We start from the raw sequence: 20,710 nt of genomic DNA on the forward strand, positions 1-20,710 counted from the left end.
CTAGGGAGCCGAGTCCGATGCAAAAGCAAAAGAACCTTTATTCGAGCTAGCTCGAGCTCAATCCCCTACCTGCAAAGGAAAGAGATGGGAAGGAAGGACACACACCAAAAAGGTGACAGGAGTTATCTTATGAGTGGTAGGGAGGGTGGGGTGGGATTTTCACGTTTTATCCTCTATACCTGTGACATTAAAAACAAAAAAAAGTATCCATGATAATTCATGTATCCATGAATTACACATGTTTAAGAGAAGCTATTAAATGCCTGAGGTTCAGTTTCAACCGCTAACTCTGCGTATGACTTTGAATCTTTACCTTTAGTTTTGTCCTCTTCCCTCAGCAACAGCTTACCTGGTCAGTTTATATACACATTTCTTTCAGGGGAGTCAGGAATAAATTCAAAACAGATACCCATCTGCCCATGTGCCTGGTGGACATTTCCAGTCAACCTGAAGCCTTCTGGTTGCTCTGTGTTCCCTGGTAAAAGATGCCTCAACTTCCATCATTCTCCTTATCTGGGACAGAAGTTTCAGAGTAATATCTGAGTTTTCTCTTTCCCGTGCACACCCCACCCGCGACTGTCATCAGTTAGTCTATCTTGTCACTTCCTCCTTTGCAGTGCTCTCAAGGCTTTTCTTTCTACTCTTTTCAGCCACTCTGAGTCGGCCCCTTGTTACTTTATTCCCAGGTTTTGTTAGAACATTCTATCTGGTCTCGCTGGATCAAGCTCTCCTCTCCAGATCGGCCTATATGGGGAACTGAAAATAATCCTGTTTCAGCGTTCTGTATATCTCATGCTTGAAAACTTTCAATGGCTCTCTATAACTCAGAATCTAACGTTCAAACCTCTCTAGCTGATAGTCAAGGTTTCTCGTAATTGGATCTTTAACTGCTTAACCTAATTCTTAATTCCTGATCATTCCTGCAGCCGTGCCTTTGCCTAGACTTATACCCATTTTTTCTCTATTTAACACATCAGAGCCACTCTTTAAGTCTCAGCTAAAGTGTTAGCTTATCCATGCAGCTCTCCCTGACCTCCATACTCCGCTGATTACAGAGTCTGCTGAATTCCAACACCCATGGTACCTCTTTTAGTACTTAATTACATGCCACCTCCCTTTTTATGACCATTTCCTTTCTTCCCACCTGTCATTTCATGTTCTGAAGACGATTTCATCCTAGTGTGGCGCCCATAGTACTTACTCTTGGGTTGGGCCCAAACTGAGTACTGTATGTGGAAGGCCGGGCGTCAAAGATGAGGTCTGGGGAATCAAAATAATAACAGCTAACACTCATATTTCGCCAGGCACTGATCCAAGTGCTTCATATGTATTACCTCATCTAGATCTCACCATAATCCCATGAGATGGTAACTATCATAATTTCCATTTCACAGAAAAGGAAACTGAGTCACAAAGCTAATAGATGACAGACCTCGGCCCAAACGCAGGCAATCTAGTTCCAGAATCTCTACTCTTCACTACTCTGTTGTATCCTATTATAGAGGATGGAGCAAAAATGGGAGAGTAGAGGTTAAGGAATGAAATAATGGGGCTAAAAATTGGATAAGGAAAAAGAATAAGGACAATTACAAGTAAAAGATTGGAGAAGGGCGAACAGTAGTAAAAAGGAAAATGAAGATAAGGGATAGTTGACAAAGAAAAGGTAAAAACAGAAAGTCAGTCAACGTGGTTGGGGAGATGAGGAAGGCCCAGGACGACATTGAGGAAGAGACTGCCATGTCAAGCAGGAGGCAGAGAACAAACAAGTAAAGGCGATTCTTACAAGATGGTGAAGGTGCCGTTGTAGGTGTCGGGCTCCAGCACGGGCACTCTGCGGAGCCTCTGCTGTAGGCTGAGACCAACACACGACAGGGTCTCATCTTTGCAGGTACAGCGCTCACATATTTTGAGGTCTGTGGTGGCATTCTGTTCTGGTTGCCAAGTTAAAGTTGTGTATGCCTTTTCTGAGGTATACTTTACAAAATGCACCACAGGATGTTGAGTTGTTGGAGGAAAACCTGTCTCAAATGACTCTGGTTGCTGACTTACAGGAATTTCTAGGTCCATAGGTGAAACCGTGACTTCAGTCAGGTTTCGATGTTGACTCTGAACCTGTTTTGGATGTGCAAGTGTCACCTCAAGGTCCTTTGGGGGAGGAGTTGTAGTCTTCTTCAGGGTTGTCGAATGTTCAGCCTCTGTAATAGGTTCTGGAGTTATAGTAAGCTCCACATGACGAAATGGGATGATGGGTGATGCTGGATGCTGACCTTGATCCTTACTTGGAGTTGGAACTGTCACTTCCTGCTGGAATGGATATTGAACTACAACCTCCTTAGGTGGCTCTGGAGGCTGAGTTGGGGTGTCTCGCATGGTTGGAGAAGGTTCAGTCTCCACACTGGATCCTGCAGTTACAGTAAGTTCCAGGTCCATAGGTGGAACTGTGACTTCAGTCAGGTTTGGATGCTGACTCTGAACCTGCTCTGGATGTGCAAGTGTCACCTCAAGGTCCTTTGGAGGAGGAGCTGTAGTCTCCTTCACGGGTGTAGAATGTTCAGCCTCTGTAGTAGGTTCTGGAGTTATGGTAAGCCCCAAGTCCACACGATGAGCTGTGACACTGGGCAATGTTGGTTGCTGACCTTGATCCTTACTTGGAGTAGGAACTGTTGAAATGCCCAGAGTCTAAGAGACCCCCAAAAACGAACCACCAGAGTCCAGAGTCAAAGCTAAGCAGCAAGGGTCATTTATTGCAGGTTCGAACCTGGACCTCTGCGCCCTCGTTGCCGGTGACGCCGAGAGGTCCTGAGAGAGGTTTTTACACCCCTTTTATAGACAGGTACAAACAAGTCATGGGGAAATCAGGAATTTTCCACACTTACAGAGCTGCGATTGGTTGGTGTTTAAAGTTGGACACTTAACAGTATTCGATTGGTTCCTGCCTTTAGGTCAGACCACAACCGGGGGTATGGGTATCACAATGATTGATCAGGAATACACGGATGTGCCAGGCAACAATGATTGATCAGGAGTACACGGATGTGCCAAGTAACAATGGTTGACCAGGAGTACACGGATGTGCCAAGTAACAATGGTTGACCAGGAATATACGGATGTGCCAGGCAACAATGATTGATCAGGAATACATGGGCGCGCCAAGCAATTGTACAGAAGCGGAACAAGCTGGTTAAGCTTGGTTAGGTTTCAGTTTCCCATAACTTAAGCTTTTAAGTTTTAATTTTCTCAGGCCTCTCACTGTCACTTCCTGTTGGGACGGATACTGAACAACCTCCTTAGGTGGCTCTGGAGGCTGGGTTGGGGTCTCTTGCATGGTTAGAGAAGGTTCAGTCTCTGTAGTGGATTCTGGAGTTACGGTAAGCCCTGGGTCCAAAGGTTTAACTGTGACTTTAGTTAAGGTTGGATGCTGAATGTGCTCTGAATGTGGAAATGTCACCTCAAGGTCCTTTGGAGGAGCGGTAGTCTGCTGCAGGGCTGAGGAATGTTTAACATCCGTAGTGGGTTCTGTAGTTACAGTAAGCACCAAGTCCAAAGGCTGAACTGTTACATTCGGCAACCACAGACGCTGAGCTTGATCCTGATCTGGGGTTGGAACTGCTGCCTCTTGATATACTGGAGGTTGAGCTACAAGTTCCTTAGGCGGCTCTGGAGGCTGATCTGGGGTCTCTTGCATGGCTGGAGAAGGTTCAACCTCTGTAGTGGACTCTGGAGTTATGGTAAGCTCCAAGTCCAAAGGCTGAACTGTGACCTCAGTCAAGGTTGGATGGTGAGACTCAACCTGCTCTAGATGTGGAAATGTCACCTCAAGGTCCTTCGGAGGAGCTGTAGTTTTCTTCAGGACTGTAGAAGTTTTAACCTCCACAGTGGGCTCTGGAGTTATGGTAAGCTCCAGGTCCAAAGGTCGAACTGTTATATTGGGGAGTGATGAATGCTGAGCTTGATTCTGACCTGGTGTCAGAACAGTCTGCTCCTGATATACTGGAGGTTGAGCTCCAATAACCTCCTCAGGTGGCTTTGGAGGCTGAATTGGAGTCTCCTGCATAGGTAGAGGAAGTTCAATCTCCTTATTGAATTCTGGAGTTATAGTAAGCCCCAGGTCCAAATGTTGAGTTGTGGCCTTATTCAAGGTTGAATGCTGAAACTGAACCTGAACCTGCTCTAGATGTGCAAATGTTACCTCAAGGTCCTTTGGAGGAGCTGTAGTTTTCTTCAGGGCTGTAGAAGCTTTAACCTCCATAGGGGGTTCTGGAGTTATGGTAAGCTCTAGGTCCAAAGGCTGAACTGTTACATTAGGTGACGATGGATGACGAGCTTGATCCAGACCTGGAGTTGGAACTGTCACCTCCTGAAACAGTGGAGGCTGAACTACAACCTCCTTAGGTGGCTCTGAAGGGTGACCTGGGATCTCTTGCGTGGTTGAAGTTTCAACCTCTGTAGTGGGTTCTGGAGTTATGGTCAGTTCCAGGTCTAAAGGCTGAACTCTGACTTCAGTCAAATTTGGATGCTGAGCCTGGACCTGCTCTGGATGTGGACCTTGAGGAAAAACTGTTACCACCTGATGCTCTGGAGAGTGAGCTGGGGCCTCCTGTTGGGTTGGAGAAGGTTCAACCTCACCAGAAGGCTCTGGATGTTGAGCTGTGGCTTCCTGTTGAGTGGCAGAAGGGTTAATTTCCTCAGAGGTCTGTGGATGCTGACTTGGGGCCTCCTGATAGGTTGCAGGTTTAACTTCCCCAAGGGGATTTGGATGCTGAGTTGTGGCCTTTGACTGGGCTGGAGAAGGCTCAGTCCCCTCAAGGGGCTCTGGATACTGAGTTGGGGTCTCTGGTTGGGTTGGAAAAGGCTCACCCTCCTCTGATGCCTGAGGATACTGAGCTGGAGCCTCCTGCTGGGTTGAAGATTCAACCTCCTCAGGGGTCTGTGGATGCTGAGCTGGGGCCTCCTCCTGGGTTGTAGGTGGTTCACTCCCCTCGGAGGCCTGTGGGTGCTGACCCTGGCCCTCCTCCTGGAGAGGGGAAGGTTCACCCTCTTCCTGGGCCTCTGGAAGCTGAGTCGGGGCCTCCTCCTGGGTTGAGGATGATTCACCCTCCTCAGGGGCCTGTGATTGCTGAGCTAGGGCCTCCTGCTGGGTTGTAGAAGGTTCAACTTCTCCAGGATATTCTGGATACTGAACTGGGGTCTCCTGCTGTGTTGGAAGTTTCTCCTGTGTGGTAGATTCTGGAGATTGCGTTGGAGTCTCCTGTTGAACTGGCAAAGATTCAACCTCAGGGGACTGTGGAGGCAGAGTTGGGGCTTCATGCTGGGTTTCAAAAGGTTCCACATTAAGAGGCACTGAGGGCTGAGCTATAGTCTCGTGCCGAACTGCAGAAGGTCCCACCTCTGTAGTGGGTTCTGCAGTCATGGTAAGCTGCACATCTGGAGGTTTCACACTGACATTGGGCAGGTTTAAATGTTGATCATGGTAGTGACCTGGAGGTGAAACTGTCATCTTATGATGCCAGAGAGGTTGAGCTGGGTGCTCCTGCTGGGTTGGAGAAGGTTCCACCTCCCTGGAAGGCAGCTCTGGAGGCTGAGCTGGTTGCTCTTGCAGGGTTGCAGAAGATTCTATCTCCCCTGGAGACTGAGCTGGAGTCTCCTGCTGGGTTGAAGATTCTGCCTCATTAAGGAGCTCTGCAAGCTGAGCTAAGGCCTCCTCCTGGGTTGGAGAAAGTTCAGCTTCTCCAAAACGGTCTGGAAGCTGAGCTGGGGGTTCCTGTTTGCTTAGAGAAGGCTTACCTTCCTCAGGAGGCACTGAAGGCTGAGCTGGGGTCTCCTGCTGCCTTAGAGAAGGATCAATCACCCCAGGAGGCTCGGAAGGCTGACCTGGGGTCTCCTGCTCACTTGAAGGCTCAACCTCCTCTGGAGGCTTACCCGAGGTCTCTTGCTGGGTTAGAGAAAGTTCTGCTTCCTCAGTGTGTTCAAGAGGCTGAGGTGGGGCCTCTTGCTGGGCTATAGAAGATTCAACACCTTTATCAGGCCCTGGAGTTGTGGTAAATTCCACATCTAAAGGCTTACCTATAACCCTGGGAAACATTAAATAATCTGGATACTGACCTAGAGGTAGAGATGTCACCTCATCACTTACTGCAAGTTGAGTTAAATACTCGATAGGGAACTCTGGAACTAGAGTTGGGGCCTCCTGCTGGACTGGGGTAGGTTCAACCTCCTCGAGGCGCTCTGCAGGCTGAGGAGGGGCCTCCTGCTGGACTGGGGTAGGTTCAACCTCCTCGAGGCCCTCTGCAGGCTGAGCAGGGGCCTCCTGCTGGACTGGGGTAGGTCCAGCCTCCTCAGGGTGCTCCGCAGGCTGAGTTAGAGTTATGGTAAGATCCAGAGGTTTAACAGTGACATTGGGGAAGCTTGGCTTCTGAGCTTCACTCTGACTTGGAGATAGCACATTTACTTCATGATGTGCTAACAGTTGAGATATGATGTCCTTAGATGGCTCTGGAGGCTGAGCAGGGGCCTCCTGGGGGGTTGGAGAAGGTTCCACTTCCTCGGGGGCCTCTGTAGGGTGAGCTGAGGCTTCCTGCTGGACTGAAGAAGGTTCGACCTCTTCAGGGGTACTTGAAGGCTCAGCTGGGGCCTCTTGTGGGTTTGCTGAATTTCCATCCTTAAGGGACTCTGGACGCTGAGATGGAGCCTCCTGCTCAAGTAGAGATGTTTCTGTCTCTTCAGAGGGCTCTGGATGCTGAGCCTGAGCCTCCCCTTGGGGCAAAAAAGATTCAGCTTCCTCAGGGGACTCTAGATGATTTGGGGTCTTCTGTAAGGGTGGAGGAATTTCAGCCTCCTCAGAGAAGTTTGGAAGTTGATCTGGTCCTGTTATGCCCAGACTTCGTGATCCCCAAAGACCACTAGGGAGCCGAGTCCGATGCAAAAGCAAAAGAACCTTTATTCGAGCTAGCTCGAGCTCAATCCCCTACCTGCAAAGGAAAGAGATGGGAAGGAAGGACACACACCAAAAAGGTGACAGGAGTTATCTTATGAGTGGTAGGGAGGGTGGGGTGGGATTTTCACGTTTTATCCTCTATACCTGTGACATTAAAAACAAAAAAAAGTATCCATGATAATTCATGTATCCATGAATTACACATGTTTAAGAGAAGCTATTAAATGCCTGAGGTTCAGTTTCAACCGCTAACTCTGCGTATGACTTTGAATCTTTACCTTTAGTTTTGTCCTCTTCCCTCAGCAACAGCTTACCTGGTCAGTTTATATACACATTTCTTTCAGGGGAGTCAGGAATAAATTCAAAACAGATACCCATCTGCCCATGTGCCTGGTGGACATTTCCAGTCAACCTGAAGCCTTCTGGTTGCTCTGTGTTCCCTGGTAAAAGATGCCTCAACTTCCATCATTCTCCTTATCTGGGACAGAAGTTTCAGAGTAATATCTGAGTTTTCTCTTTCCCGTGCACACCCCACCCGCGACTGTCATCAGTTAGTCTATCTTGTCACTTCCTCCTTTGCAGTGCTCTCAAGGCTTTTCTTTCTACTCTTTTCAGCCACTCTGAGTCGGCCCCTTGTTACTTTATTCCCAGGTTTTGTTAGAACATTCTATCTGGTCTCGCTGGATCAAGCTCTCCTCTCCAGATCGGCCTATATGGGGAACTGAAAATAATCCTGTTTCAGCGTTCTGTATATCTCATGCTTGAAAACTTTCAATGGCTCTCTATAACTCAGAATCTAACGTTCAAACCTCTCTAGCTGATAGTCAAGGTTTCTCGTAATTGGATCTTTAACTGCTTAACCTAATTCTTAATTCCTGATCATTCCTGCAGCCGTGCCTTTGCCTAGACTTATACCCATTTTTTCTCTATTTAACACATCAGAGCCACTCTTTAAGTCTCAGCTAAAGTGTTAGCTTATCCATGCAGCTCTCCCTGACCTCCATACTCCGCTGATTACAGAGTCTGCTGAATTCCAACACCCATGGTACCTCTTTTAGTACTTAATTACATGCCACCTCCCTTTTTATGACCATTTCCTTTCTTCCCACCTGTCATTTCATGTTCTGAAGACGATTTCATCCTAGTGTGGCGCCCATAGTACTTACTCTTGGGTTGGGCCCAAACTGAGTACTGTATGTGGAAGGCCGGGCGTCAAAGATGAGGTCTGGGGAATCAAAATAATAACAGCTAACACTCATATTTCGCCAGGCACTGATCCAAGTGCTTCATATGTATTACCTCATCTAGATCTCACCATAATCCCATGAGATGGTAACTATCATAATTTCCATTTCACAGAAAAGGAAACTGAGTCACAAAGCTAATAGATGACAGACCTCGGCCCAAACGCAGGCAATCTAGTTCCAGAATCTCTACTCTTCACTACTCTGTTGTATCCTATTATAGAGGATGGAGCAAAAATGGGAGAGTAGAGGTTAAGGAATGAAATAATGGGGCTAAAAATTGGATAAGGAAAAAGAATAAGGACAATTACAAGTAAAAGATTGGAGAAGGGCGAACAGTAGTAAAAAGGAAAATGAAGATAAGGGATAGTTGACAAAGAAAAGGTAAAAACAGAAAGTCAGTCAACGTGGTTGGGGAGATGAGGAAGGCCCAGGACGACATTGAGGAAGAGACTGCCATGTCAAGCAGGAGGCAGAGAACAAACAAGTAAAGGCGATTCTTACAAGATGGTGAAGGTGCCGTTGTAGGTGTCGGGCTCCAGCACGGGCACTCTGCGGAGCCTCTGCTGTAGGCTGAGACCAACACACGACAGGGTCTCATCTTTGCAGGTACAGCGCTCACATATTTTGAGGTCTGTGGTGGCATTCTGTTCTGGTTGCCAAGTTAAAGTTGTGTATGCCTTTTCTGAGGTATACTTTACAAAATGCACCACAGGATGTTGAGTTGTTGGAGGAAAACCTGTCTCAAATGACTCTGGTTGCTGACTTACAGGAATTTCTAGGTCCATAGGTGAAACCGTGACTTCAGTCAGGTTTCGATGTTGACTCTGAACCTGTTTTGGATGTGCAAGTGTCACCTCAAGGTCCTTTGGGGGAGGAGTTGTAGTCTTCTTCAGGGTTGTCGAATGTTCAGCCTCTGTAATAGGTTCTGGAGTTATAGTAAGCTCCACATGACGAAATGGGATGATGGGTGATGCTGGATGCTGACCTTGATCCTTACTTGGAGTTGGAACTGTCACTTCCTGCTGGAATGGATATTGAACTACAACCTCCTTAGGTGGCTCTGGAGGCTGAGTTGGGGTGTCTCGCATGGTTGGAGAAGGTTCAGTCTCCACACTGGATCCTGCAGTTACAGTAAGTTCCAGGTCCATAGGTGGAACTGTGACTTCAGTCAGGTTTGGATGCTGACTCTGAACCTGCTCTGGATGTGCAAGTGTCACCTCAAGGTCCTTTGGAGGAGGAGCTGTAGTCTCCTTCACGGGTGTAGAATGTTCAGCCTCTGTAGTAGGTTCTGGAGTTATGGTAAGCCCCAAGTCCACACGATGAGCTGTGACACTGGGCAATGTTGGTTGCTGACCTTGATCCTTACTTGGAGTAGGAACTGTTGAAATGCCCAGAGTCTAAGAGACCCCCAAAAACGAACCACCAGAGTCCAGAGTCAAAGCTAAGCAGCAAGGGTCATTTATTGCAGGTTCGAACCTGGACCTCTGCGCCCTCGTTGCCGGTGACGCCGAGAGGTCCTGAGAGAGGTTTTTACACCCCTTTTATAGACAGGTACAAACAAGTCATGGGGAAATCAGGAATTTTCCACACTTACAGAGCTGCGATTGGTTGGTGTTTAAAGTTGGACACTTAACAGTATTCGATTGGTTCCTGCCTTTAGGTCAGACCACAACCGGGGGTATGGGTATCACAATGATTGATCAGGAATACACGGATGTGCCAGGCAACAATGATTGATCAGGAGTACACGGATGTGCCAAGTAACAATGGTTGACCAGGAGTACACGGATGTGCCAAGTAACAATGGTTGACCAGGAATATACGGATGTGCCAGGCAACAATGATTGATCAGGAATACATGGGCGCGCCAAGCAATTGTACAGAAGCGGAACAAGCTGGTTAAGCTTGGTTAGGTTTCAGTTTCCCATAACTTAAGCTTTTAAGTTTTAATTTTCTCAGGCCTCTCACTGTCACTTCCTGTTGGGACGGATACTGAACAACCTCCTTAGGTGGCTCTGGAGGCTGGGTTGGGGTCTCTTGCATGGTTAGAGAAGGTTCAGTCTCTGTAGTGGATTCTGGAGTTACGGTAAGCCCTGGGTCCAAAGGTTTAACTGTGACTTTAGTTAAGGTTGGATGCTGAATGTGCTCTGAATGTGGAAATGTCACCTCAAGGTCCTTTGGAGGAGCGGTAGTCTGCTGCAGGGCTGAGGAATGTTTAACATCCGTAGTGGGTTCTGTAGTTACAGTAAGCACCAAGTCCAAAGGCTGAACTGTTACATTCGGCAACCACAGACGCTGAGCTTGATCCTGATCTGGGGTTGGAACTGCTGCCTCTTGATATACTGGAGGTTGAGCTACAAGTTCCTTAGGCGGCTCTGGAGGCTGATCTGGGGTCTCTTGCATGGCTGGAGAAGGTTCAACCTCTGTAGTGGACTCTGGAGTTATGGTAAGCTCCAAGTCCAAAGGCTGAACTGTGACCTCAGTCAAGGTTGGATGGTGAGACTCAACCTGCTCTAGATGTGGAAATGTCACCTCAAGGTCCTTCGGAGGAGCTGTAGTTTTCTTCAGGACTGTAGAAGTTTTAACCTCCACAGTGGGCTCTGGAGTTATGGTAAGCTCCAGGTCCAAAGGTCGAACTGTTATATTGGGGAGTGATGAATGCTGAGCTTGATTCTGACCTGGTGTCAGAACAGTCTGCTCCTGATATACTGGAGGTTGAGCTCCAATAACCTCCTCAGGTGGCTTTGGAGGCTGAATTGGAGTCTCCTGCATAGGTAGAGGAAGTTCAATCTCCTTATTGAATTCTGGAGTTATAGTAAGCCCCAGGTCCAAATGTTGAGTTGTGGCCTTATTCAAGGTTGAATGCTGAACCTGAACCTGCTCTAGATGTGCAAATGTTACCTCAAGGTCCTTTGGAGGAGCTGTAGTTTTCTTCAGGGCTGTAGAAGCTTTAACCTCCATAGGGGGTTCTGGAGTTATGGTAAGCTCTAGGTCCAAAGGCTGAACTGTTACATTAGGTGACGATGGATGACGAGCTTGATCCAGACCTGGAGTTGGAACTGTCACCTCCTGAAACAGTGGAGGCTGAACTACAACCTCCTTAGGTGGCTCTGAAGGGTGACCTGGGATCTCTTGCGTGGTTGAAGTTTCAACCTCTGTAGTGGGTTCTGGAGTTATGGTCAGTTCCAGGTCTAAAGGCTGAACTCTGACTTCAGTCAAATTTGGATGCTGAGCCTGGACCTGCTCTGGATGTGGACCTTGAGGAAAAACTGTTACCACCTGATGCTCTGGAGAGTGAGCTGGGGCCTCCTGTTGGGTTGGAGAAGGTTCAACCTCACCAGAAGGCTCTGGATGTTGAGCTGTGGCTTCCTGTTGAGTGGCAGAAGGGTTAATTTCCTCAGAGGTCTGTGGATGCTGACTTGGGGCCTCCTGATAGGTTGCAGGTTTAACTTCCCCAAGGGGATTTGGATGCTGAGTTGTGGCCTTTGACTGGGCTGGAGAAGGCTCAGTCCCCTCAAGGGGCTCTGGATACTGAGTTGGGGTCTCTGGTTGGGTTGGAAAAGGCTCACCCTCCTCTGATGCCTGAGGATACTGAGCTGGAGCCTCCTGCTGGGTTGAAGATTCAACCTCCTCAGGGGTCTGTGGATGCTGAGCTGGGGCCTCCTCCTGGGTTGTAGGTGGTTCACTCCCCTCGGAGGCCTGTGGGTGCTGACCCTGGCCCTCCTCCTGGAGAGGGGAAGGTTCACCCTCTTCCTGGGCCTCTGGAAGCTGAGTCGGGGCCTCCTCCTGGGTTGAGGATGATTCACCCTCCTCAGGGGCCTGTGATTGCTGAGCTAGGGCCTCCTGCTGGGTTGTAGAAGGTTCAACTTCTCCAGGATATTCTGGATACTGAACTGGGGTCTCCTGCTGTGTTGGAAGTTTCTCCTGTGTGGTAGATTCTGGAGATTGCGTTGGAGTCTCCTGTTGAACTGGCAAAGATTCAACCTCAGGGGACTGTGGAGGCAGAGTTGGGGCTTCATGCTGGGTTTCAAAAGGTTCCACATTAAGAGGCACTGAGGGCTGAGCTATAGTCTCGTGCCGAACTGCAGAAGGTCCCACCTCTGTAGTGGGTTCTGCAGTCATGGTAAGCTGCACATCTGGAGGTTTCACACTGACATTGGGCAGGTTTAAATGTTGATCATGGTAGTGACCTGGAGGTGAAACTGTCATCTTATGATGCCAGAGAGGTTGAGCTGGGTGCTCCTGCTGGGTTGGAGAAGGTTCCACCTCCCTGGAAGGCAGCTCTGGAGGCTGAGCTGGTTGCTCTTGCAGGGTTGCAGAAGATTCTATCTCCCCTGGAGACTGAGCTGGAGTCTCCTGCTGGGTTGAAGATTCTGCCTCATTAAGGAGCTCTGCAAGCTGAGCTAAGGCCTCCTCCTGGGTTGGAGAAAGTTCAGCTTCTCCAAAACGGTCTGGAAGCTGAGCTGGGGGTTCCTGTTTGCTTAGAGAAGGCTTACCTTCCTCAGGAGGCACTGAAGGCTGAGCTGGGGTCTCCTGCTGCCTTAGAGAAGGATCAATCACCCCAGGAGGCTCGGAAGGCTGACCTGGGGTCTCCTGCTCACTTGAAGGCTCAACCTCCTCTGGAGGCTTACCCGAGGTCTCTTGCTGGGTTAGAGAAAGTTCTGCTTCCTCAGTGTGTTCAAGAGGCTGAGGTGGGGCCTCTTGCTGGGCTATAGAAGATTCAACACCTTTATCAGGCCCTGGAGTTGTGGTAAATTCCACATCTAAAGGCTTACCTATAACCCTGGGAAACATTAAATAATCTGGATACTGACCTAGAGGTAGAGATGTCACCTCATCACTTACTGCAAGTTGAGTTAAATACTCGATAGGGAACTCTGGAACTAGAGTTGGGGCCTCCTGCTGGACTGGGGTAGGTTCAACCTCCTCGAGGCGCTCTGCAGGCTGAGGAGGGGCCTCCTGCTGGACTGGGGTAGGTTCAACCTCCTCGAGGCCCTCTGCAGGCTGAGCAGGGGCCTCCTGCTGGACTGGGGTAGGTCCAGCCTCCTCAGGGTGCTCCGCAGGCTGAGTTAGAGTTATGGTAAGATCCAGAGGTTTAACAGTGACATTGGGGAAGCTTGGCTTCTGAGCTTCACTCTGACTTGGAGATAGCACATTTACTTCATGATGTGCTAACAGTTGAGATATGATGTCCTTAGATGGCTCTGGAGGCTGAGCAGGGGCCTCCTGGGGGGTTGGAGAAGGTTCCACTTCCTCGGGGGCCTCTGTAGGGTGAGCTGAGGCTTCCTGCTGGACTGAAGAAGGTTCGACCTCTTCAGGGGTACTTGAAGGCTCAGCTGGGGCCTCTTGTGGGTTTGCTGAATTTCCATCCTTAAGGGACTCTGGACGCTGAGATGGAGCCTCCTGCTCAAGTAGAGATGTTTCTGTCTCTTCAGAGGGCTCTGGATGCTGAGCCTGAGCCTCCCCTTGGGGCAAAAAAGATTCAGCTTCCTCAGGGGACTCTAGATGATTTGGGGTCTTCTGTAAGGGTGGAGGAATTTCAGCCTCCTCAGAGAAGTTTGGAAGTTGATCTGGTCCTGTTATGCCCAGACTTCGTGATCCCCAAAGACCACTAGGGAGCCGAGTCCGATGCAAAAGCAAAAGAACCTTTATTCGAGCTAGCTCGAGCTCAATCCCCTACCTGCAAAGGAAAGAGATGGGAAGGAAGGACACACACCAAAAAGGTGACAGGAGTTATCTTATGAGTGGTAGGGAGGGTGGGGTGGGATTTTCACGTTTTATCCTCTATACCTGTGACATTAAAAACAAAAAAAAGTATCCATGATAATTCATGTATCCATGAATTACACATGTTTAAGAGAAGCTATTAAATGCCTGAGGTTCAGTTTCAACCGCTAACTCTGCGTATGACTTTGAATCTTTACCTTTAGTTTTGTCCTCTTCCCTCAGCAACAGCTTACCTGGTCAGTTTATATACACATTTCTTTCAGGGGAGTCAGGAATAAATTCAAAACAGATACCCATCTGCCCATGTGCCTGGTGGACATTTCCAGTCAACCTGAAGCCTTCTGGTTGCTCTGTGTTCCCTGGTAAAAGATGCCTCAACTTCCATCATTCTCCTTATCTGGGACAGAAGTTTCAGAGTAATATCTGAGTTTTCTCTTTCCCGTGCACACCCCACCCGCGACTGTCATCAGTTAGTCTATCTTGTCACTTCCTCCTTTGCAGTGCTCTCAAGGCTTTTCTTTCTACTCTTTTCAGCCACTCTGAGTCGGCCCCTTGTTACTTTATTCCCAGGTTTTGTTAGAACATTCTATCTGGTCTCGCTGGATCAAGCTCTCCTCTCCAGATCGGCCTATATGGGGAACTGAAAATAATCCTGTTTCAGCGTTCTGTATATCTCATGCTTGAAAACTTTCAATGGCTCTCTATAACTCAGAATCTAACGTTCAAACCTCTCTAGCTGATAGTCAAGGTTTCTCGTAATTGGATCTTTAACTGCTTAACCTAATTCTTAATTCCTGATCATTCCTGCAGCCGTGCCTTTGCCTAGACTTATACCCATTTTTTCTCTATTTAACACATCAGAGCCACTCTTTAAGTCTCAGCTAAAGTGTTAGCTTATCCATGCAGCTCTCCCTGACCTCCATACTCCGCTGATTACAGAGTCTGCTGAATTCCAACACCCATGGTACCTCTTTTAGTACTTAATTACATGCCACCTCCCTTTTTATGACCATTTCCTTTCTTCCCACCTGTCATTTCATGTTCTGAAGACGATTTCATCCTAGTGTGGCGCCCATAGTACTTACTCTTGGGTTGGGCCCAAACTGAGTACTGTATGTGGAAGGCCGGGCGTCAAAGATGAGGTCTGGGGAATCAAAATAATAACAGCTAACACTCATATTTCGCCAGGCACTGATCCAAGTGCTTCATATGTATTACCTCATCTAGATCTCACCATAATCCCATGAGATGGTAACTATCATAATTTCCATTTCACAGAAAAGGAAACTGAGTCACAAAGCTAATAGATGACAGACCTCGGCCCAAACGCAGGCAATCTAGTTCCAGAATCTCTACTCTTCACTACTCTGTTGTATCCTATTATAGAGGATGGAGCAAAAATGGGAGAGTAGAGGTTAAGGAATGAAATAATGGGGCTAAAAATTGGATAAGGAAAAAGAATAAGGACAATTACAAGTAAAAGATTGGAGAAGGGCGAACAGTAGTAAAAAGGAAAATGAAGATAAGGGATAGTTGACAAAGAAAAGGTAAAAACAGAAAGTCAGTCAACGTGGTTGGGGAGATGAGGAAGGCCCAGGACGACATTGAGGAAGAGACTGCCATGTCAAGCAGGAGGCAGAGAACAAACAAGTAAAGGCGATTCTTACAAGATGGTGAAGGTGCCGTTGTAGGTGTCGGGCTCCAGCACGGGCACTCTGCGGAGCCTCTGCTGTAGGCTGAGACCAACACACGACAGGGTCTCATCTTTGCAGGTACAGCGCTCACATATTTTGAGGTCTGTGGTGGCATTCTGTTCTGGTTGCCAAGTTAAAGTTGTGTATGCCTTTTCTGAGGTATACTTTACAAAATGCACCACAGGATGTTGAGTTGTTGGAGGAAAACCTGTCTCAAATGACTCTGGTTGCTGACTTACAGGAATTTCTAGGTCCATAGGTGAAACCGTGACTTCAGTCAGGTTTCGATGTTGACTCTGAACCTGTTTTGGATGTGCAAGTGTCACCTCAAGGTCCTTTGGGGGAGGAGTTGTAGTCTTCTTCAGGGTTGTCGAATGTTCAGCCTCTGTAATAGGTTCTGGAGTTATAGTAAGCTCCACATGACGAAATGGGATGATGGGTGATGCTGGATGCTGACCTTGATCCTTACTTGGAGTTGGAACTGTCACTTCCTGCTGGAATGGATATTGAACTACAACCTCCTTAGGTGGCTCTGGAGGCTGAGTTGGGGTGTCTCGCATGGTTGGAGAAGGTTCAGTCTCCACACTGGATCCTGCAGTTACAGTAAGTTCCAGGTCCATAGGTGGAACTGTGACTTCAGTCAGGTTTGGATGCTGACTCTGAACCTGCTCTGGATGTGCAAGTGTCACCTCAAGGTCCTTTGGAGGAGGAGCTGTAGTCTCCTTCACGGGTGTAGAATGTTCAGCCTCTGTAGTAGGTTCTGGAGTTATGGTAAGCCCCAAGTCCACACGATGAGCTGTGACACTGGGCAATGTTGGTTGCTGACCTTGATCCTTACTTGGAGTAGGAACTGTTGAAATGCCCAGAGTCTAAGAGACCCCCAAAAACGAACCACCAGAGTCCAGAGTCAAAGCTAAGCAGCAAGGGTCATTTATTGCAGGTTCGAACCTGGACCTCTGCGCCCTCGTTGCCGGTGACGCCGAGAGGTCCTGAGAGAGGTTTTTACACCCCTTTTATAGACAGGTACAAACAAGTCATGGGGAAATCAGGAATTTTCCACACTTACAGAGCTGCGATTGGTTGGTGTTTAAAGTTGGACACTTAACAGTATTCGATTGGTTCCTGCCTTTAGGTCAGACCACAACCGGGGGTATGGGTATCACAATGATTGATCAGGAATACACGGATGTGCCAGGCAACAATGATTGATCAGGAGTACACGGATGTGCCAAGTAACAATGGTTGACCAGGAGTACACGGATGTGCCAAGTAACAATGGTTGACCAGGAATATACGGATGTGCCAGGCAACAATGATTGATCAGGAATACATGGGCGCGCCAAGCAATTGTACAGAAGCGGAACAAGCTGGTTAAGCTTGGTTAGGTTTCAGTTTCCCATAACTTAAGCTTTTAAGTTTTAATTTTCTCAGGCCTCTCACTGTCACTTCCTGTTGGGACGGATACTGAACAACCTCCTTAGGTGGCTCTGGAGGCTGGGTTGGGGTCTCTTGCATGGTTAGAGAAGGTTCAGTCTCTGTAGTGGATTCTGGAGTTACGGTAAGCCCTGGGTCCAAAGGTTTAACTGTGACTTTAGTTAAGGTTGGATGCTGAATGTGCTCTGAATGTGGAAATGTCACCTCAAGGTCCTTTGGAGGAGCGGTAGTCTGCTGCAGGGCTGAGGAATGTTTAACATCCGTAGTGGGTTCTGTAGTTACAGTAAGCACCAAGTCCAAAGGCTGAACTGTTACATTCGGCAACCACAGACGCTGAGCTTGATCCTGATCTGGGGTTGGAACTGCTGCCTCTTGATATACTGGAGGTTGAGCTACAAGTTCCTTAGGCGGCTCTGGAGGCTGATCTGGGGTCTCTTGCATGGCTGGAGAAGGTTCAACCTCTGTAGTGGACTCTGGAGTTATGGTAAGCTCCAAGTCCAAAGGCTGAACTGTGACCTCAGTCAAGGTTGGATGGTGAGACTCAACCTGCTCTAGATGTGGAAATGTCACCTCAAGGTCCTTCGGAGGAGCTGTAGTTTTCTTCAGGACTGTAGAAGTTTTAACCTCCACAGTGGGCTCTGGAGTTATGGTAAGCTCCAGGTCCAAAGGTCGAACTGTTATATTGGGGAGTGATGAATGCTGAGCTTGATTCTGACCTGGTGTCAGAACAGTCTGCTCCTGATATACTGGAGGTTGAGCTCCAATAACCTCCTCAGGTGGCTTTGGAGGCTGAATTGGAGTCTCCTGCATAGGTAGAGGAAGTTCAATCTCCTTATTGAATTCTGGAGTTATAGTAAGCCCCAGGTCCAAATGTTGAGTTGTGGCCTTATTCAAGGTTGAATGCTGAACCTGAACCTGCTCTAGATGTGCAAATGTTACCTCAAGGTCCTTTGGAGGAGCTGTAGTTTTCTTCAGGGCTGTAGAAGCTTTAACCTCCATAGGGGGTTCTGGAGTTATGGTAAGCTCTAGGTCCAAAGGCTGAACTGTTACATTAGGTGACGATGGATGACGAGCTTGATCCAGACCTGGAGTTGGAACTGTCACCTCCTGAAACAGTGGAGGCTGAACTACAACCTCCTTAGGTGGCTCTGAAGGGTGACCTGGGATCTCTTGCGTGGTTGAAGTTTCAACCTCTGTAGTGGGTTCTGGAGTTATGGTCAGTTCCAGGTCTAAAGGCTGAACTCTGACTTCAGTCAAATTTGGATGCTGAGCCTGGACCTGCTCTGGATGTGGACCTTGAGGAAAAACTGTTACCACCTGATGCTCTGGAGAGTGAGCTGGGGCCTCCTGTTGGGTTGGAGAAGGTTCAACCTCACCAGAAGGCTCTGGATGTTGAGCTGTGGCTTCCTGTTGAGTGGCAGAAGGGTTAATTTCCTCAGAGGTCTGTGGATGCTGACTTGGGGCCTCCTGATAGGTTGCAGGTTTAACTTCCCCAAGGGGATTTGGATGCTGAGTTGTGGCCTTTGACTGGGCTGGAGAAGGCTCAGTCCCCTCAAGGGGCTCTGGATACTGAGTTGGGGTCTCTGGTTGGGTTGGAAAAGGCTCACCCTCCTCTGATGCCTGAGGATACTGAGCTGGAGCCTCCTGCTGGGTTGAAGATTCAACCTCCTCAGGGGTCTGTGGATGCTGAGCTGGGGCCTCCTCCTGGGTTGTAGGTGGTTCACTCCCCTCGGAGGCCTGTGGGTGCTGACCCTGGCCCTCCTCCTGGAGAGGGGAAGGTTCACCCTCTTCCTGGGCCTCTGGAAGCTGAGTCGGGGCCTCCTCCTGGGTTGAGGATGATTCACCCTCCTCAGGGGCCTGTGATTGCTGAGCTAGGGCCTCCTGCTGGGTTGTAGAAGGTTCAACTTCTCCAGGATATTCTGGATACTGAACTGGGGTCTCCTGCTGTGTTGGAAGTTTCTCCTGTGTGGTAGATTCTGGAGATTGCGTTGGAGTCTCCTGTTGAACTGGCAAAGATTCAACCTCAGGGGACTGTGGAGGCAGAGTTGGGGCTTCATGCTGGGTTTCAAAAGGTTCCACATTAAGAGGCACTGAGGGCTGAGCTATAGTCTCGTGCCGAACTGCAGAAGGTCCCACCTCTGTAGTGGGTTCTGCAGTCATGGTAAGCTGCACATCTGGAGGTTTCACACTGACATTGGGCAGGTTTAAATGTTGATCATGGTAGTGACCTGGAGGTGAAACTGTCATCTTATGATGCCAGAGAGGTTGAGCTGGGTGCTCCTGCTGGGTTGGAGAAGGTTCCACCTCCCTGGAAGGCAGCTCTGGAGGCTGAGCTGGTTGCTCTTGCAGGGTTGCAGAAGATTCTATCTCCCCTGGAGACTGAGCTGGAGTCTCCTGCTGGGTTGAAGATTCTGCCTCATTAAGGAGCTCTGCAAGCTGAGCTAAGGCCTCCTCCTGGGTTGGAGAAAGTTCAGCTTCTCCAAAACGGTCTGGAAGCTGAGCTGGGGGTTCCTGTTTGCTTAGAGAAGGCTTACCTTCCTCAGGAGGCACTGAAGGCTGAGCTGGGGTCTCCTGCTGCCTTAGAGAAGGATCAATCACCCCAGGAGGCTCGGAAGGCTGACCTGGGGTCTCCTGCTCACTTGAAGGCTCAACCTCCTCTGGAGGCTTACCCGAGGTCTCTTGCTGGGTTAGAGAAAGTTCTGCTTCCTCAGTGTGTTCAAGAGGCTGAGGTGGGGCCTCTTGCTGGGCTATAGAAGATTCAACACCTTTATCAGGCCCTGGAGTTGTGGTAAATTCCACATCTAAAGGCTTACCTATAACCCTGGGAAACATTAAATAATCTGGATACTGACCTAGAGGTAGAGATGTCACCTCATCACTTACTGCAAGTTGAGTTAAATACTCGATAGGGAACTCTGGAACTAGAGTTGGGGCCTCCTGCTGGACTGGGGTAGGTTCAACCTCCTCGAGGCGCTCTGCAGGCTGAGGAGGGGCCTCCTGCTGGACTGGGGTAGGTTCAACCTCCTCGAGGCCCTCTGCAGGCTGAGCAGGGGCCTCCTGCTGGACTGGGGTAGGTCCAGCCTCCTCAGGGTGCTCCGCAGGCTGAGTTAGAGTTATGGTAAGATCCAGAGGTTTAACAGTGACATTGGGGAAGCTTGGCTTCTGAGCTTCACTCTGACTTGGAGATAGCACATTTACTTCATGATGTGCTAACAGTTGAGATATGATGTCCTTAGATGGCTCTGGAGGCTGAGCAGGGGCCTCCTGGGGGGTTGGAGAAGGTTCCACTTCCTCGGGGGCCTCTGTAGGGTGAGCTGAGGCTTCCTGCTGGACTGAAGAAGGTTCGACCTCTTCAGGGGTACTTGAAGGCTCAGCTGGGGCCTCTTGTGGGTTTGCTGAATTTCCATCCTTAAGGGACTCTGGACGCTGAGATGGAGCCTCCTGCTCAAGTAGAGATGTTTCTGTCTCTTCAGAGGGCTCTGGATGCTGAGCCTGAGCCTCCCCTTGGGGCAAAAAAGATTCAGCTTCCTCAGGGGACTCTAGATGATTTGGGGTCTTCTGTAAGGGTGGAGGAATTTCAGCCTCCTCAGAGAAGTTTGGAAGTTGATCTGGTCCTGTTATGCCCAGACTTCGTGATCCCCAAAGACCACTAGGGAGCCGAGTCCGATGCAAAA

The 20,710-nt window shown here is 48.8% G+C and overlaps 6 protein-coding genes across 9 annotated transcripts; all 6 read right to left on the reverse strand.

Annotated features, from left to right (window-relative positions):
• Window positions 1-35: 35 nt before the first annotated feature.
• LOC122207328 (leucine-rich repeat-containing protein 37B-like) lies at window positions 36-2,725 on the reverse strand. Of its 2 annotated transcripts, none has more exons than XM_042917426.1 (2): window positions 1,784-2,725; window positions 36-69 (listed from the first exon to the last, which is right to left on the reverse strand). In XM_042917426.1, the coding sequence occupies exons 1-2, from the start codon at window positions 2,428-2,430 to the stop codon at window positions 66-68; spliced, it is 651 nt and encodes a 216-aa protein (XP_042773360.1). In that variant the 5' UTR covers window positions 2,431-2,725; the 3' UTR covers window positions 36-65. The 2 variants fall into 2 exon arrangements, with proteins under 2 accessions (XP_042773360.1, XP_042773359.1); XM_042917425.1 differs by lacking the exon at window positions 36-69 and adding an exon at window positions 164-1,260.
• On the reverse strand, window positions 2,645-6,896 carry LOC122205882 (leucine-rich repeat-containing protein 37A3-like). Its single transcript, XM_042914492.1, has 2 exons — window positions 3,244-6,896; window positions 2,645-2,679 (listed from the first exon to the last, which is right to left on the reverse strand). Exons 1-2 carry the CDS (start codon window positions 6,080-6,082, stop codon window positions 2,645-2,647), a joined length of 2,874 nt encoding a protein of 957 aa, XP_042770426.1. The 5' UTR covers window positions 6,083-6,896.
• A 38-nt stretch (window positions 6,897-6,934) lies between these two features.
• LOC122207329 (leucine-rich repeat-containing protein 37B-like) lies at window positions 6,935-9,624 on the reverse strand. Of its 2 annotated transcripts, none has more exons than XM_042917428.1 (2): window positions 8,683-9,624; window positions 6,935-6,968 (listed from the first exon to the last, which is right to left on the reverse strand). In XM_042917428.1, the coding sequence occupies exons 1-2, from the start codon at window positions 9,327-9,329 to the stop codon at window positions 6,965-6,967; spliced, it is 651 nt and encodes a 216-aa protein (XP_042773362.1). In that variant the 5' UTR covers window positions 9,330-9,624; the 3' UTR covers window positions 6,935-6,964. The 2 variants fall into 2 exon arrangements, with proteins under 2 accessions (XP_042773362.1, XP_042773361.1); XM_042917427.1 differs by lacking the exon at window positions 6,935-6,968 and adding an exon at window positions 7,063-8,159.
• Window positions 9,625-10,080: 456 nt separating this feature from the next.
• On the reverse strand, window positions 10,081-13,789 carry LOC122207322 (leucine-rich repeat-containing protein 37A2-like). The gene has a single exon (XM_042917414.1). It carries the CDS (start codon window positions 12,973-12,975, stop codon window positions 10,081-10,083), a length of 2,895 nt encoding a protein of 964 aa, XP_042773348.1. The 5' UTR covers window positions 12,976-13,789.
• A 38-nt stretch (window positions 13,790-13,827) lies between these two features.
• On the reverse strand, window positions 13,828-16,517 carry LOC122207330 (leucine-rich repeat-containing protein 37B-like). Of its 2 annotated transcripts, none has more exons than XM_042917431.1 (2): window positions 15,576-16,517; window positions 13,828-13,861 (listed from the first exon to the last, which is right to left on the reverse strand). In XM_042917431.1, the coding sequence occupies exons 1-2, from the start codon at window positions 16,220-16,222 to the stop codon at window positions 13,858-13,860; spliced, it is 651 nt and encodes a 216-aa protein (XP_042773365.1). In that variant the 5' UTR covers window positions 16,223-16,517; the 3' UTR covers window positions 13,828-13,857. The 2 variants fall into 2 exon arrangements, with proteins under 2 accessions (XP_042773365.1, XP_042773364.1); XM_042917430.1 differs by lacking the exon at window positions 13,828-13,861 and adding an exon at window positions 13,956-15,052.
• Window positions 16,518-16,973: 456 nt separating this feature from the next.
• LOC122207323 (leucine-rich repeat-containing protein 37A2-like) lies at window positions 16,974-20,682 on the reverse strand. The gene has a single exon (XM_042917415.1). It carries the CDS (start codon window positions 19,866-19,868, stop codon window positions 16,974-16,976), a length of 2,895 nt encoding a protein of 964 aa, XP_042773349.1. The 5' UTR covers window positions 19,869-20,682.
• Between the last annotated feature and the right edge of the window lie 28 nt (window positions 20,683-20,710).

Source organism: Panthera leo, chromosome E1 (genome assembly GCF_018350215.1).
Source record: "Panthera leo isolate Ple1 chromosome E1, P.leo_Ple1_pat1.1, whole genome shotgun sequence".
Classification (NCBI taxonomy): Eukaryota; Metazoa; Chordata; class Mammalia; order Carnivora; family Felidae; genus Panthera; species Panthera leo.

What these genes read in the sequence shown, in the direction of transcription:
- LOC122207328 (XM_042917425.1), bottom strand. Translation starts at nt 2,430, where the DNA reads ATGGACCTGGAACTTACTGTAACTGCAGGATCCAGTGTGGAGACTGAA.
- LOC122205882 (XM_042914492.1), bottom strand. Translation starts at nt 6,082, where the DNA reads ATGTTTCCCAGGGTTATAGGTAAGCCTTTAGATGTGGAATTTACCACA. An exon ending in ACAGGAAGTGACAGTGAGAG is followed by an intron (nt 2,680 to 3,243) that starts GCCTGAGAAAAT and finishes GGGGTCTCTTAG; the next exon opens with ACTCTGGGCATTTCAACAGT.
- LOC122207329 (XM_042917427.1), bottom strand. Translation starts at nt 9,329, where the DNA reads ATGGACCTGGAACTTACTGTAACTGCAGGATCCAGTGTGGAGACTGAA.
- LOC122207322 (XM_042917414.1), bottom strand. Translation starts at nt 12,975, where the DNA reads ATGTTTCCCAGGGTTATAGGTAAGCCTTTAGATGTGGAATTTACCACA.
- LOC122207330 (XM_042917430.1), bottom strand. Translation starts at nt 16,222, where the DNA reads ATGGACCTGGAACTTACTGTAACTGCAGGATCCAGTGTGGAGACTGAA.
- LOC122207323 (XM_042917415.1), bottom strand. Translation starts at nt 19,868, where the DNA reads ATGTTTCCCAGGGTTATAGGTAAGCCTTTAGATGTGGAATTTACCACA.